General features: G+C 39.5%; 1 protein-coding gene across 3 annotated transcripts in view; it reads right to left on the bottom strand.

Annotated features, from left to right (window-relative positions):
- SCAPER (S-phase cyclin A associated protein in the ER) overlaps positions 1-14165 on the bottom strand; it is a 278002-nt gene that overhangs the window by 67435 nt on the left and 196402 nt on the right. For all 3 annotated transcript variants that reach the window (XM_083183157.1, XM_083183159.1, XM_083183158.1), the window contains exon 24: positions 12183-12306. In XM_083183157.1, the coding sequence (XP_083039283.1) occupies positions 12183-12306 (124 nt within the window). The remainder of the gene's footprint in view (positions 1-12182; positions 12307-14165) is intronic.

Here is a 14165-nt window from a genome sequence, read left to right as displayed (position 1 = left end):
ACAGTAGGAACTATCGGCACACACCTATTCGATGTGCCCGTTTTCAGCCACATTGAAGCCCATGCAGATTCGACTTTTTAAAAAGTCTCATTTGCATTGTTGAAAACGGGCGCTAGATAAGTCAAATCTGCGGTTGTTTTCAACAGTCGGAAGATTGAATGGCGTTGGTCGAATTGGATGTTATTTACTACTGTCGGAAATATTCGAGAGTCTGAAAAAGGTTGCGCTATGCATGCGCTACTGAGAAAATACAATAGTTCTAATACACACAGTTTTCAAACAAGTTTCAACAATCCTGCTGCTTCTGTTGGCCAAAGATTGAATGGCGTTGGTCGAATTGGATGTTATTTACTACTGTCGGAAATATTCGAGAGTCTGAAAAAAGTTGCGCTATGCATGCGCTACTGAGAAAATACAATATTTCGGTACTTGTGAGTTATCTGGACGCCCGATTTTTTGATTGTATGCCTTAAGTTAAGGCATACAATCAGATGCGATGCGATATCGCATCGCATCGCATGCGATCATCGGATGCGATGACCCGATTTTTCCATAGGAATCAATGTTAAAATGATTCCTATGGAAAAAGGGGTCCTTTTCATACCCCTACTATCCAAGTGGGCATGGAGTTGGATATAAACCTGTGGCGAGCGTAGCGAGCCACCGAGCCCGAAGCGTGGCGAGCGAAGCGAGCCCCGCGAGGGGACGGTATTCCGTGTCCCCTCGCGGGGCTCGCTACGCTCGCCACGCTTCGGGCTCGGTGGCTCGCTACGCTCGCCACAGGTTTATATCCAACTCCATGCCCACTTGGATAGTAGGGGTATGAAAAGGACCCCTTTTTCCCATTGAATTCCATGTTAAAATGGACTCAGTCCATTTTAACATTGATTCCTATGGAAAAATCGGGTCATCGCATCGCATCGCATCGCATCCGATGGTCGCATGCGATGCGATGTGCCCGATCCGACCCGATTTAGAAATCGGGCGTCCGGATAACTCACAAGTACCAATATTTCTAATACACACAGTTTTCAAACAAGTTTCAACAATCCTGCTGCTTCTGTTGGCCAAAGACCAAAATCCACAATCTTACACCTATCACAACCCGTGCAGTTCCACTTTCCTGCCTGGGGGTCACTGTCTGCTCTGGTGCGTCTAGCACACTCGGGTCTGGTCTGTACTGAGGCAATATTTTTAAATATAGTTTATCGAAAGGATCAAATGTAGAGTAACATACAAAATTCCATAAAGGAAACATGGGACAGCATGCATTGGCCAGTGCAGCAATTTGTCATACATTACATGCAAAATGAAACTAAACCATCCTTTTTAGTAATAAAACCAGATAAATATTCTAATAAAAGAAAGAGCATAGGAAAAAGAGAGGGTACAAAAAGTTGTCGTTCAAACAGGCACCACCAGAATGTGAACAATCAGAATGCCAACATGCCAAATGTCAACAATAATATGACGCTGACAGTTGTCCTGTTGACAATGCTTCTTAGCATTCATTCTGAATATGACAATAACCACAGGCAGGCCATACTTTGGGACAATCTCATTCCAACCACACAATTAGTTGGCCCAAATATAAATATAAGCAATTGGAGTCTTGTTACTGTCAGCAGTCATTTAGAGGCATCTGGTATCAAGGTTATATTGTATAATATAACTATAGGACTAAATCAGGTTGGTTTGCAAAAGCAAACTCCTTTAATGGCCAAAACCATGTGCATTGCGGGTGGGGCAGATGTAACATGTGCAGAGAGAGTTACATTTGGGTGGGGTGTGTACACACTGAAATCTAAACTGCAGTGTAAGAATAAAGCAGCCTGTATTTACTCTACACAGAAACAAAATAACTCACCAAATCTAACTCTCTGCACGTTACATCAGCACCACCTGCAGTGCACATGGTTTTGTCCATTAAAGATGAATTTGCTCTTGCAAACCAACCTGAATCACCTCCTATGTACCAGGCTACTGATATGATGTTCAATAACCATTGAAAGAGGCAGCCAAAATCCTCAGTATACAAACAGATGACAGGCATGACTCATACCACCTATTCTACCTTACTTGCTGCTGTAAAAGAAAAAGTGCAGCATCTCTCATGAAGTGATTAAAATGTTAGCAACGTAAAGTAGGAACCTGTACAATTAACCTATTGTCTGTGATACCCCACATTACAGAAACACATGTTCATACGAGTGAACACGCTATAACATGATGTGTAGGGCACATACAGGCACGCCTTGGCCTTTCAGCGTTCTCTGAAGGGTTTTCATGGCTAGAAGCATTATTTTTGGTAAAACACAGGGATGTCATCACAAAACCATCTTGCAATTTTCTTGATATATCTGCACTGATGATACTGTCAAGTGGAATCTCTACTGAACTAATGTAACAAGTTCTATTTAACTACTAATCTCAAATTATAAACACACATTACAGAAAATGAGTGCTCTGAAACATCCCACATATCATCTATTGCAGGGGTTCTCAAACTGTGGGACCCGACCCCAAGGTGGGTCCCGACCACCTCAGCATGGGGTCATGACTCCATATTGCTGACCATCAGGCTAATGTGTCTGTGGAGGGAGACAGGGGATAACTCATTATGTAAACACCTTCTGCTTCCCTCTTTCATCCCCCTTTCACCCTTTTCCATTTCCCCATTACCCACTGCATTCCTGTCACAATAGCGGTCACTTCACTTCACTGACCACACATGTGGCCATTCTGTGGTAACTGCACCTTCTGTTTAAAAGAATTACCATTTTGTTATATTTATTTTGTGAAATCACATGTTATCTGCAAATCACAAATGTAATAGAGTGCGTGCAGGCTCAATTTTTTTACCTTTACCAAAAATTGCAAGGCAAAAACCTCATCCAGGTTTTCCCATTCTATACTATAAATCTAAGGATGAGATTTCTCATATTGCACTCCTAACCTTAACAAAAATTACCAGAAAAGTAGACTAGCTTCTGGCTGGCGAGCTTGAAAGAAGCATGCACAGATTAGTGAGATCCGTGCATCCTTCTGTCAGAAAATGTGCAGTCCCGCCTTGTAAGCATAGCCAGCCCTGGGTTCTTTGAACTGGTCCTGGTTGTAAAAATACAGGGGAAAAAAAAAGTGTGGTTCCCCTGTATTTTAACAACCAGCACCGGGTGTCTTGGATCAGTCCTGGAGCCAAAAATATGGGGGAAACAGCTAATTCATGAGTTTTCAACTTTTTCACCCAGTTTTTAGACAGTTTTCACCAGTGCAGTATCGACAAAAAAAACCCTGTTAATCAACATCAGTGAAAAAGGACTTAAAAATGAATTGAAATTGAATACCCCCTAAATGTGAAATATTTTGGAACTGTGGTATAAATGTTATTAAATAAATCAGTTTCTCATTTTTTTTTATACAAGTGATGAGCAAATCACCCCGAGCTTCGAAAGGGAGCAATTCTGAATTGACAGTGTTAGGCTTTTTTTTAACCAATGAGGATATAATGGGAATATAAGCATTCCTTGTAGATGACATTATTTGTTTTTGCTCCTGGCGTCAAAATGCGAAAGGTCCACGTAAAATTCCCCATGAGAAAAACATCCTCCACTTATGTTAATGGTTAAAGCTGGTGTTTTCTGGGTCGGTCATAAAATAAATCTGGATGAATTTGTGATCTTTACGATCATAAGGAAACAGACTATCGGCCAATTGTTATACTTGTCCTTGCACCTTAAATATTGGCACAAAGCCACATTTGATTACTCATAAATGAGGTAATTTGAAATGCATTATTATGCTGACATATGTGCTTCATAAATACTTGACTGTAGATGGTCACCTGTAAGAAGCAATGCAATGCTTCCGAAGGGGGATTGCTTCTTATTTAATTTTTCTCGGCAAAACAACATATACTTTTTGATTTGTGTCATGAAACTCGCAGACATTCATACAAATGCGAGCTCCAGATAATTTTCCAATAAAATTAAAAATACCTATTAATAGTACTCGCAGTAGGGATTTGCAAATTGTCAGCCATATGTAATGTGAGAAAAGTGTATTATAAAGGGGGGTGACCTTCCTGTACCCCCTACAAATTACTATTTAGAATAATACAGAAGGCTGTTAGTGGTCATAAGGAAAGTACTGGAGGTATTTAAACGCAGCCCCCCAAAAAAGCGAACTATTTAAAAAAAAAAAAATTATACGGAAAATAATGAAAGATGCCCCCAAAAAAGGAAGGAAAAATATGCTTTGGGTTTACTTTGATGTTACTAAAAAAAATTGTAAAAGAAATGATGAAAAGCAATTATTTTTCAAAAATAAAAATAATATTCTCATATAATTTTTAATGCATAAATCAACAAAACTGTTGATTTTGGGGCAATTTGAGATCATTGTTTTTAAATCCCCCAAATGACACGTAATTATTGCACTAATTAAGCAAGGTAAAACTTTCAATTGCCTAATTAGTCATTAGCAGGGGTGTGAAAGTGTATATGCACAGCGTCCTGACATTTTCACCTTAAAATAAGGATTTTCAGTACCATTTCTCACCCTTGGTGAGGTTCGAATTGAATAATGAGCGTTTACTTTAAGGGTGCCCACACAGGATGCACTGATGCCTGTTAATACTAGATTGTATTGCATCTAGTTAAAAAAGCATGCTGTTGTAGCGCTATCACATGCATTTTGATCTAGAGCTGATCTAGTACAAAATGCAAAGGAGCACATCGCACTGTGCGTAGGCACCTTTACTGGTTTAATGTGATTTGCTAATTGGATTGTGAAATTAATTTGCAATGTAAATTTGCAGAAATAATGGCAACTTGTATCTCACAACTCACACCTAATTGGATTGACCCCATATTACTGTACCTATAGAAATTAAAATATACATTTTATAATTTATGGCTAAATTCATAGCGGAATACTCTTTATCGGACCACAAGACAGGATTATTTGTTCTTTCAGTTCGAGTTACTCATCTCCTCTCTTAACATGTCTGGCCCTGTCAGCAGATAGAAGATAGAATAGTTTCGCTCAACAGAGGAGTCCCTTTCTCCCTGAGAATTAAATCTGCTGTGATTTGCAGAAAGACACAATTATTTTGCTAAGCAGAAGACTGTCTTTCCTTTTGTAAAGCCATTCTTTCTCTGTCATTTGAAAATCAAGATTATCTTGGTCAGTTCCATTAATACAGGATAAACAAATTCTTTTGGCAAGTACTATGACCTATATTCGCTTTTTGTTGCAGAATAATGGTAATACAATATTTAAATTGTAATCAAAGAGCTTCTCAAACAGAGACGTATAGATGCAACAACAGACACATTTACTGTGGGTGATCATCATGTATACCCTCACACAGGCAATGCATGTGCCTATGATTGTCCCCTCGCCCATCTATTCGGTTCTTTCCTACTGTCTAAAAAAATGTATAGAATTTTTTTTTTCAAAATGAATGTTACTTTGAGAAATTAATTTTTTTTTCACATAAATGAAATATTAACAGAAAAAATGGAGGTTTACACCAATTTTTCTGGCAAAACTGGGTAGTGTTCACTCTAGGTTTGTTTTACAGGGTGCCACGTCCTTCCCATTTTGTTTTACTTCTAAAGCTGTCCCGGACCTTTGAACAGGTTTTACAGTGTGCCCTTCCACCTCCCCTGCCACGCTGTGTAAGTCCAGTCCACTGCGACTGGGTGCTGCTGGTAGAGCTGTCTGACAACTGCTCTCAGCAGAAAAGGTGAGCGGCCAGTCAGGGTAGCAGGGTACGGGATGCAACTGGAACAGCTCGCTGTCGCATAATGTGTAATGGGCGTAATCTTGGTATGTGTGCAATTTTTTATATATGATTTTTTTTTCTAATGTCAATTTTGAATGTAAAATGTGCCCTGCTCGGTGGTGAGCACTCTGCCCTAAAAAAAATCCTAGAGCGAACACTACTGGGGACATTTTTTTTTACTTCTATATAGAGATTAATATGTCAAAGATGTATTTTGCAGCTTTTTACAGAGAATATATGACAAATTATATCAGTCCCTGCCCCAGAGGAGCTTACAATCTATATATGAAATAAACAAAACTGGAATATTCACACACCCAAGTTCCTAAACCAACCTCAGACAGCATAGACAGCATAGACTGGTTACCACTAAAACATTGAGGTAATGATGGTGGGGCTCCCATTCTTCAGTGGAAATACACCTTGAAAAATCCATAAGAGCGAAACGCGTTGGTATATTGGAGCCCAGATACCCACCTTTGGATCTCCCACTCAGCCTCCTTACTGTGACCGGACCAGCTTCCCGAGTAAATCCCAGCAGCCATGCTAACCAGGACACTACACCGTCAACAAACCAGGACAAGCCCTATACCAACTGGGGCTCCCTGGGCTGGAGGATACCATCACTCCTAAACAGTCCTTCCAAAACCATCGGCACAATACATATGGGACACAAATAGGAAGCGTATCTAGGAACGGACACAAGGACATAATCCCATTGGAAAACTGGGTGACTATCTTTGCTCTATTTTATGAATACCACTACCAGTACTCACCATGTTTACATGAATTTCTTTTTAAAGTGTTTATTTTAATAAATGTGTTTTTTTTTATTTTTCACCTGTTGCATGTTATTAGGTAAAGCGCGGTTTCACATCCCCCTTTTTACCATATATTTCTGTTTGTTTGGGCTTGACTCCCAAACCCACGAAACCGCAGCTCAAAGCAAAGCCACCCATTTTTAGGTGCCCTCTCGGGACACTTAGTGCCCCACAACCGCTTTTTCTTCAGTGGAAATAACCTGCTATGATTCTAACTATTAACAGGTCCACCTGTCATTGCCTGTTTAGATTCTTTATGGGGGGACAAGGGTCTGCAAAAGAGCCCTGCTCTGAGAAAACATGGGGCTGCACTAAGGGATCCATAAAACTCTGCTACATTATACTACGATAGTAATGAAATGTAAACATAGGCATTACTACCCCCCTTCCCCAATAAGGTCTTATTTATATATGTATTAATAATACCTACAAACAGATGGAAGACATTGCTAGTGGAGGCCATATGGTCGCTGCCAGCATCGGCAAGTGTGTAGAGTATTGCCAATGCTGGCTTTGCCTCTGGGTCCAGTTGTAGGCAATGTTGTGCTGTGTACACATTGTATAGTGTACCCATAAATACTTATCGCCAAGAGGTATATCCCGCACTGGACCGGATATAGAGTATATGGACAGATAAGAAGGGTATAAATCATTGGGCAGGGAGTAAGTTGGTCGACATGACTGAAAATTGATGTGGGTTAGGTCAACAGGTCATTAGGTCGACACAAGCATTAGGTCGACATGGGGAAGGTCAACAGTCAAAAGTTCGACATGGGGTTTTTCACATTTTTTGTCCAAATTTCAACACAGTCGACACGGACACTGAAACGTGGCACTGCGTCCCCTCGCATGGCTCTTAATGCTTCAGGCACGGTGCTTTGCCATGCTACACTATTTTATTCTCCCACCACGCCCTAGTGGATGGTAGGGCATGAAATACCGCCTGTCAGCACATGCCGGCTCAAAAAAAAATAATCAAAAAATCCCATGTCCACCTAATGCTTGTGTCGACCAAATGACCGTTCGACCTTCATGCATGACGACCTTTCGTCAAGTAGACATTAATGAATGTCGACCTAGTGGTGTCAACCTAATGCTTGTCGACCCAATGCTTGTAGACCTAGTGACCGTATCCCGATAAGAAAACAAGCTTACGTAATAAATTTGATAATCAAGTAATTTATAGTAGTTGGAGGTGCCCCCATAAATTTGAATAAGTAGAAAGAGTTTGTTGCATGTACCCAGAAATAGGCAAATTGAGGCATAGAAATAGGCAAATTGATCACATTGTTTAATAATTGTGATTGAGCGATTATTAAAAGGCTTAGAAACGTTGGCTGCAATGGCCGTTTGAAGTGTCTACTTTTTTGAGAGTGCCGCCCGTACAACATGGTATATTGGGGACCTGGGTTACAAAGAGTGCATGACTAAAAGTAAGGCAATGGGTTAAACATGGGTGGATACAGCTGCAGCACAGTCTCCTTCTTGCAAAAAAAAATGCAATTCTATTACAAGATTGTCTGTGGCTATAGCCTCGGGGAGAGTTTATATAAAAACAAAAGCTTTAAGACATCCGCAAAACACGGGGAAATCTTTCTTCAACTCGTCAAAAAAAATAATCACTTTGTAAAGAGTATGCGTCCAGGAATAAAACTTACATTTTGTCATTTTAGTTTAATACAGGTATTTCTTTTACTCACTACCCAGGTGACTCACATGTCAAATGCTCCAGTCTTTAGTTTTTAGTATAAATCTGCTTCCACATTAACAGGAAGACCTTATCTTTATTTATATACATCACTGTAGTCAATAGGCAAATTATTAATATGGCTTTTAGGAAATAGAAACAGACAAACATGGAGGAACCATTTTCTTTTACTGTAGCTTCACAATAAATGTATGGTTCTCTTTTTTATGTTAATTAAATAAACCATTTTAAATAGTTCTAAAATGTGCGATGATCACCTACGTATACTGTATGCATTTTTTTCTGAAGCAATTATGCATGATGCATATATTAGTAAATGTTTCAATTCTTGGTGCAACATTTTGTGGATTCCAACTAAAATTTAAAAGCGCTCAAGTTGGGGTACACTCTAAAGCTTCTAAAAAGGAAAGAGTGATGGTGTTGCGCATAGTAACCAATCCGATTCTGTCTTTCATTTTCTAGGATGCAGTAGACAAATAACAGTTGCAAATCTGATTAGTTGTTATGCGTAACACCACTTTTCATTTTTAGAAGCGTGTTTTTAAATCTACCCCTTAAAAGCTGCACCATCTGTATCTCTTTAGGTTAACTGAAACATTTAGAAATATGTGCATAAAACAGATGCATTATTGTGCATATCCCACATTTAGGGGGGTCATTCAATTAAGCCTTTTTTGGATAGCTGAAAAAATAAAATTTAGTATTCAGTTGCGTGGTTGTCTTACCTATTTTGTTAGGTTTTTTTTCACAGATGACGATTCACAGTTTTTTGGGGGTCGAATTGGCATCGGCGAAAAAGAACTAAAATAGGTGAAGATGCCTGCATTTTCACCAGAAACATGTGAGTAATTACTTGCCAATAAACATGTAATATGATAAACATGTTTTTCGACCATTACTTTTTCAATTACTCCGTAAATCATCACTCTGATTACATAGGTTGAATCTAAATTTGATCTAAAAACAGCAAATAGTGCAGTTTTTTGACTAGTCGAAAAAACAACACTTAATTTAATACCCCTTAGTATCAAAAGAAACAAATCTGTTTATCACACAATCATTGCCACACTGTTGTTCATGAAAGTCACTGAAAGTGAGGAGCTAATATCATTATTATCTTTTGTTTCTTATTCAGATTTAACCATGGTTTTAAATTCCTTTATGGGGCTTTATGTTCTGTTTTTGAAATCTCACTGATTTGTAATTCATTTTGTTGTAACGTTACATTTTATTCATTGTGATCCCGTTATTAATTTTCTCTTTTTGCTTTCTCCATCCTGCCCCTGTTCTAAATCTCAAAAAATGTTATTTAAAAAAAAAAATACAAAACATAACCAACCCACCAGCTTGCCAATCGAGCGACTAATATGATAAGCTATACACACTTGCCATTGGGATGTTTGGCCATTTTATATGCCGGGCCAAACATCACAACTGTCCCAATTGAGTATCAGCATTTGATTCAAGGCACTCTTTGTTTTTTATTGTTGTTTTAAAAAGAATATTCAAAACTTCAATAACAAAAATGTGTTGTCCTGTAAACCAGAGTTTTAGTTATGTGGTGGTGTACAGTTGTGCTTCTAATTGCCCACATGTTTATTACTGGCAGCCACTAGCACTGATTTTGACCATACAGTAAATAATTTGATTTCGTCCTAGACCACCAATGTGAGGCACCCTTGCAAGAGCCTTGTGGCGTCCCAGTGTGCACACAACTTTGGAACCACTGGTCTAGGTGTAAAAAAAAATAAAGCTTGAAAAAAAAAAAAGTAAATAAAGCTGTAAGAAAGTACCTTTCTATGTTACTGGAAAGCAGCCAGTTATCAATGGAGAACAAGAAAAAAATACAAATCCCCAATACAAATGGTGCCCTGGTTGGAATCAAATCATGGGTTCTGAACTGGAGGTGGCAATGTAATACAATGTTACTAAGGCCCTTATTCTGATCGGTGCGGCCGGATCCGAATATGCGGCCAGCACGGTGCGTCCTAAACCCCGCCTTCCATACGGATCGCCAGCTCCGTCCGTACGCGGTAAGAAGCTGTCCGAACGGACCGCACGTGTATTTCTCATGAATACACCTCCTCCATCTCAGGGAACCTCCCCCATCATTCGATGGTTCCAGACCATCGAATGCAGGACCGAGTGGCCAGGCAGCTCCCGCAACCTCAGACCACACGGGCATTTCTCCGTGCAAAAGCAGGGATCTGGGCGGGCAGCTGACATCCGGCAATGTCATATTTCCGCCCCCTACACGTGCGTCACGGCCGCATTGCCATACGTACTCCCAGCGTTTGCATTGGAACGCCCATGAAACGCAGGGTGTAAACATATGGTAATGAGCCCAAACAGCCCTTTACACCCCTCTCCACCCCCTGTTCGTAGTGTACACATTTAATGCGGAATGTGGCCGTGCGTCCCGCTCGCACACGCGCAGAGACGCCTCTGCACATGCGCAGACACAAAACATCGGCGGCACGAACGCACGCTAATACTACCGCACCAACCAGAATAAGGGCCAAAGTCACCTATTTACAATTGTGTCATTGTTGTTCTCATTCATAATTATTAAACAAAAAAACTTGAGAAAAGGAAATTGTTGGTTGTTTATAGAAACCAATGACATATTTAGCAGAGCTGTATACCAGGGGGATCCTGTTACACACAGATTACATATAAGGATGAAGTGTAGCAAAAATTTGTAGAGTTGATTGTGAGCACATGCGCCTACATTAATTGCAATTTATAACAGATTCATTGATTTTCGAACTAATTTCATTTAAAAAGTTGTTGAGAAAGCAGGGAACATAAATTTGAATATTCGGAAGGAGCTTAGCATGTACAGTACACATAGGAAATACATCATTGCAGGAGAATGTGAAATAGGTAAACAAGCCTATAAATCCAGTAGGGTGCTGTAGTTTCCATAGCTTCTTCTCAAGTTCTAGTAGATACCACAGAGTTTATTATAATCCGTCCACACAATACTGATGCCTGCCTGTTAAGTGAACCTTCCCATTAAATGTAAACCATGTAACACACATGGATGGATGAACTGATGGGTTTGGGAATGTACTGACAGATATTGCACTGGAACATAAAAGGAATTGTGTGTTATGAATGTTTCACAGACAAGCTAACAAGCACAGCCATTAAATGTCCCTAAACAGTCCAATTTATGTCTGATTCAAAAGGAGTTATGTAAATTATTAAAGGCACATACATAGATTTTCAATTACCATTCGACTTGGCTCGGGGACAGATTTGGACACCAAGACTTAGGACGAATGTTGTGTCTGAATATCTTACGATTAGGAAGTACTGATGAATTAAGAATGAAACTGTTAATTAAATATTCAGTGTGCTTTCATATACAGAATTGCTGTCTCCAGAAAGTATTTACATTTACTCGAATTTCAGCATTTTGTGGTATTTACTGAAATATCATGTTATGGGAGGCTGATGATCATTTTGGTTTGGTTATAAAACCTTCATGATTGTGCTTTGAGGCTTTTGCTAAACCTTTTCATTGATAAAATAAAAACATCTCGTAAAAATGCAGAAAGTCATGGCAGAAGCAGAAGCAGCAAATAAGACTAGTACAAACTGGCAATTTTACTTGAATATATGTACAATATACTGTATAGAGCGCATGTTATTTGTAGCTACAAATATACACAGCACAAAGCATGTATATTGGACACATTCTAAAAAGGAAAATTAGGACAGTAAAATGTCATGCATATTATAATTTTCTTTTACAATCCACACAGCTAATTGACACAGCGGATTAGAATCTTACTATACTCTAAAATAAATTTGTCATCAAACTCCTGATCCTGACCACCATGAAATGAGAACATACCGATAGCTGCTGTATGAGTAGCTCCAGAAGGAATGTGATTCTGCTGCTCAGCAGGACGTAGGTACAATTCTCAGGGCAGTTACTACAAGTTAATGTGTAGATATTCACAGCACTGCAAAGAGACCTACACAAAATAAACAGCAAATAGTTACCATATAAAAATATGTTCCTATTACATGAAAAAAGTAAAGAAGCAAATCGACTTATAAGATCCATCATACGAAACAAGCTAAATGCTGGAAAATCTGACAGAAGTGTTAACTAGAGAGATGTTTGTGGCTATTTAGAAATATAAAACAAATTCCAGATACTGGTGACGGGAAAAAAATAACTGACTTAACTAAAAGTGGCCACACAAGAAGTACAGTAATCCAGCTTTATTTTCAAATGTCTGGATCTATATCCGGTTGGACAAACAAATGGGTAGCTGATTTTCAGATGAAATAGTTCAACAGGCAGTGTGACTGACTATTCACTACGGGATTACATTTGTATAGTGGACTGATGACTGCATACATGTAGCCACAGGGGGTATTCAATCCTGGATTCCGGCTGTCGGAATCCTGCCGTGCTTTTGGACAGCTTGACAACTCATCGGCAGGAGGAATTCAATTATCTGCCTTTTGACTGGCGAAAAGGGGGTGTGTCGGCAAAAATGGCTGGGGATTGTCGAGATCAGGCCGTGAATTTGACAATCCACAGCTGTTCCCGACAAAACAGATCTGAGCGGTTTGAAAGTCGTATCGGAGTTACGCCTTAAATGCTGTTGGAAACATAAGATTCAGTAGGCGCCGCCGCTATTGACCCTGTCAGAAATAGCGGTTGGGATTGAATACCTGCCCATAGTGTTACTACACAACTGCATTTATGGCCACAACTGATAGGAATTAGGAATGATTTCAATTAGTCTATGCACTCTACAGTGGCCAGTGGAGGCCCAAACATTTAACTCTTGCTTTATGTTAGCTACCAGAATCAACCAACTACATGCGTACATTATGAAGAGCATGTTAAATGAACACATAGACAGACATTTTATTGATGAATACAATTATAGGGATATATCACCATTATTATCAGCTACATAAAACATGGTTACATATGCCATAAACAGTAAATACATTTTATCTTTAGGATTATAGGCAATAGGCTGATTAGGTTGCAGGCTGGAGTACTGGGTCCTGGGTTGGCACAGCATGGCAGGGGTAGTCAGACCATGCCACTGGTTTCTGGTGTATCTGGTGCTCCCGGGGTTTGCGCAGGCGCATATTTGGGAATGCACAAACCCCGACCATCAGGGACGGGGACAAATTCAGCCTGAAATTAATGGGTCTGAATCGGCCCAAAATATTGTAATTGAAAAAAAAAAGTGAACATTTCTTAAAATCTGAGATAACACAGAATTTCATAATGCCAATTAAACAACACAATGGAATGGTTCACATGGGTGTAACTATAACGGGTGCAAGGGGTGACAATGATATGTGGCCTACAGGCTTAGGGGAAACTGAACCCATAAAGTTGTGTCAATCTGATCGGCTTGTAATGGAGATGTAATGTGTCAATCTGATCAGCTTGTAATGGGAAGGGTACTATACTGTTACATAATAAGAACTATATAGAACAATATGAATGGAGGCACTGCAATTTGGCATAATATGATATGAGCTGAGGACACTGTATGTTATAATGGGGTCGATTTATTAAGCTCGGTGAAGTGATAAAGCGTCTGGTTTTTATCACCGGCCAATCAGCTCCTACCTGTCATTTTTCAAACCAAGCTTGTAACTTCACAGTTAGGAGCTGATTAGCCGGTGATAAAAAACAGACACTTTATCACTTCCCTGAAGCTTAATAAATCTGCCCCAGAGTGAATTGTGGGGAACCGTATGGCATAATCTGTAAAGGCAGCCCTCCATCCATCATGTAAAATTAGGGACCTACTATGGTTTATTAAATAAACTAGGGCACTAGTATGGGGCT

The sequence above is a fragment of the Crinia signifera genome, chromosome 4 (genome assembly GCF_055691185.1).
Source record: "Crinia signifera chromosome 4, ASM5569118v1, whole genome shotgun sequence".
Classification (NCBI taxonomy): domain Eukaryota; kingdom Metazoa; phylum Chordata; class Amphibia; order Anura; family Myobatrachidae; genus Crinia; species Crinia signifera.
Note: the sequence above shows the minus strand (reverse complement) of the source record. Positions and strands in the feature narration are given on the sequence as shown.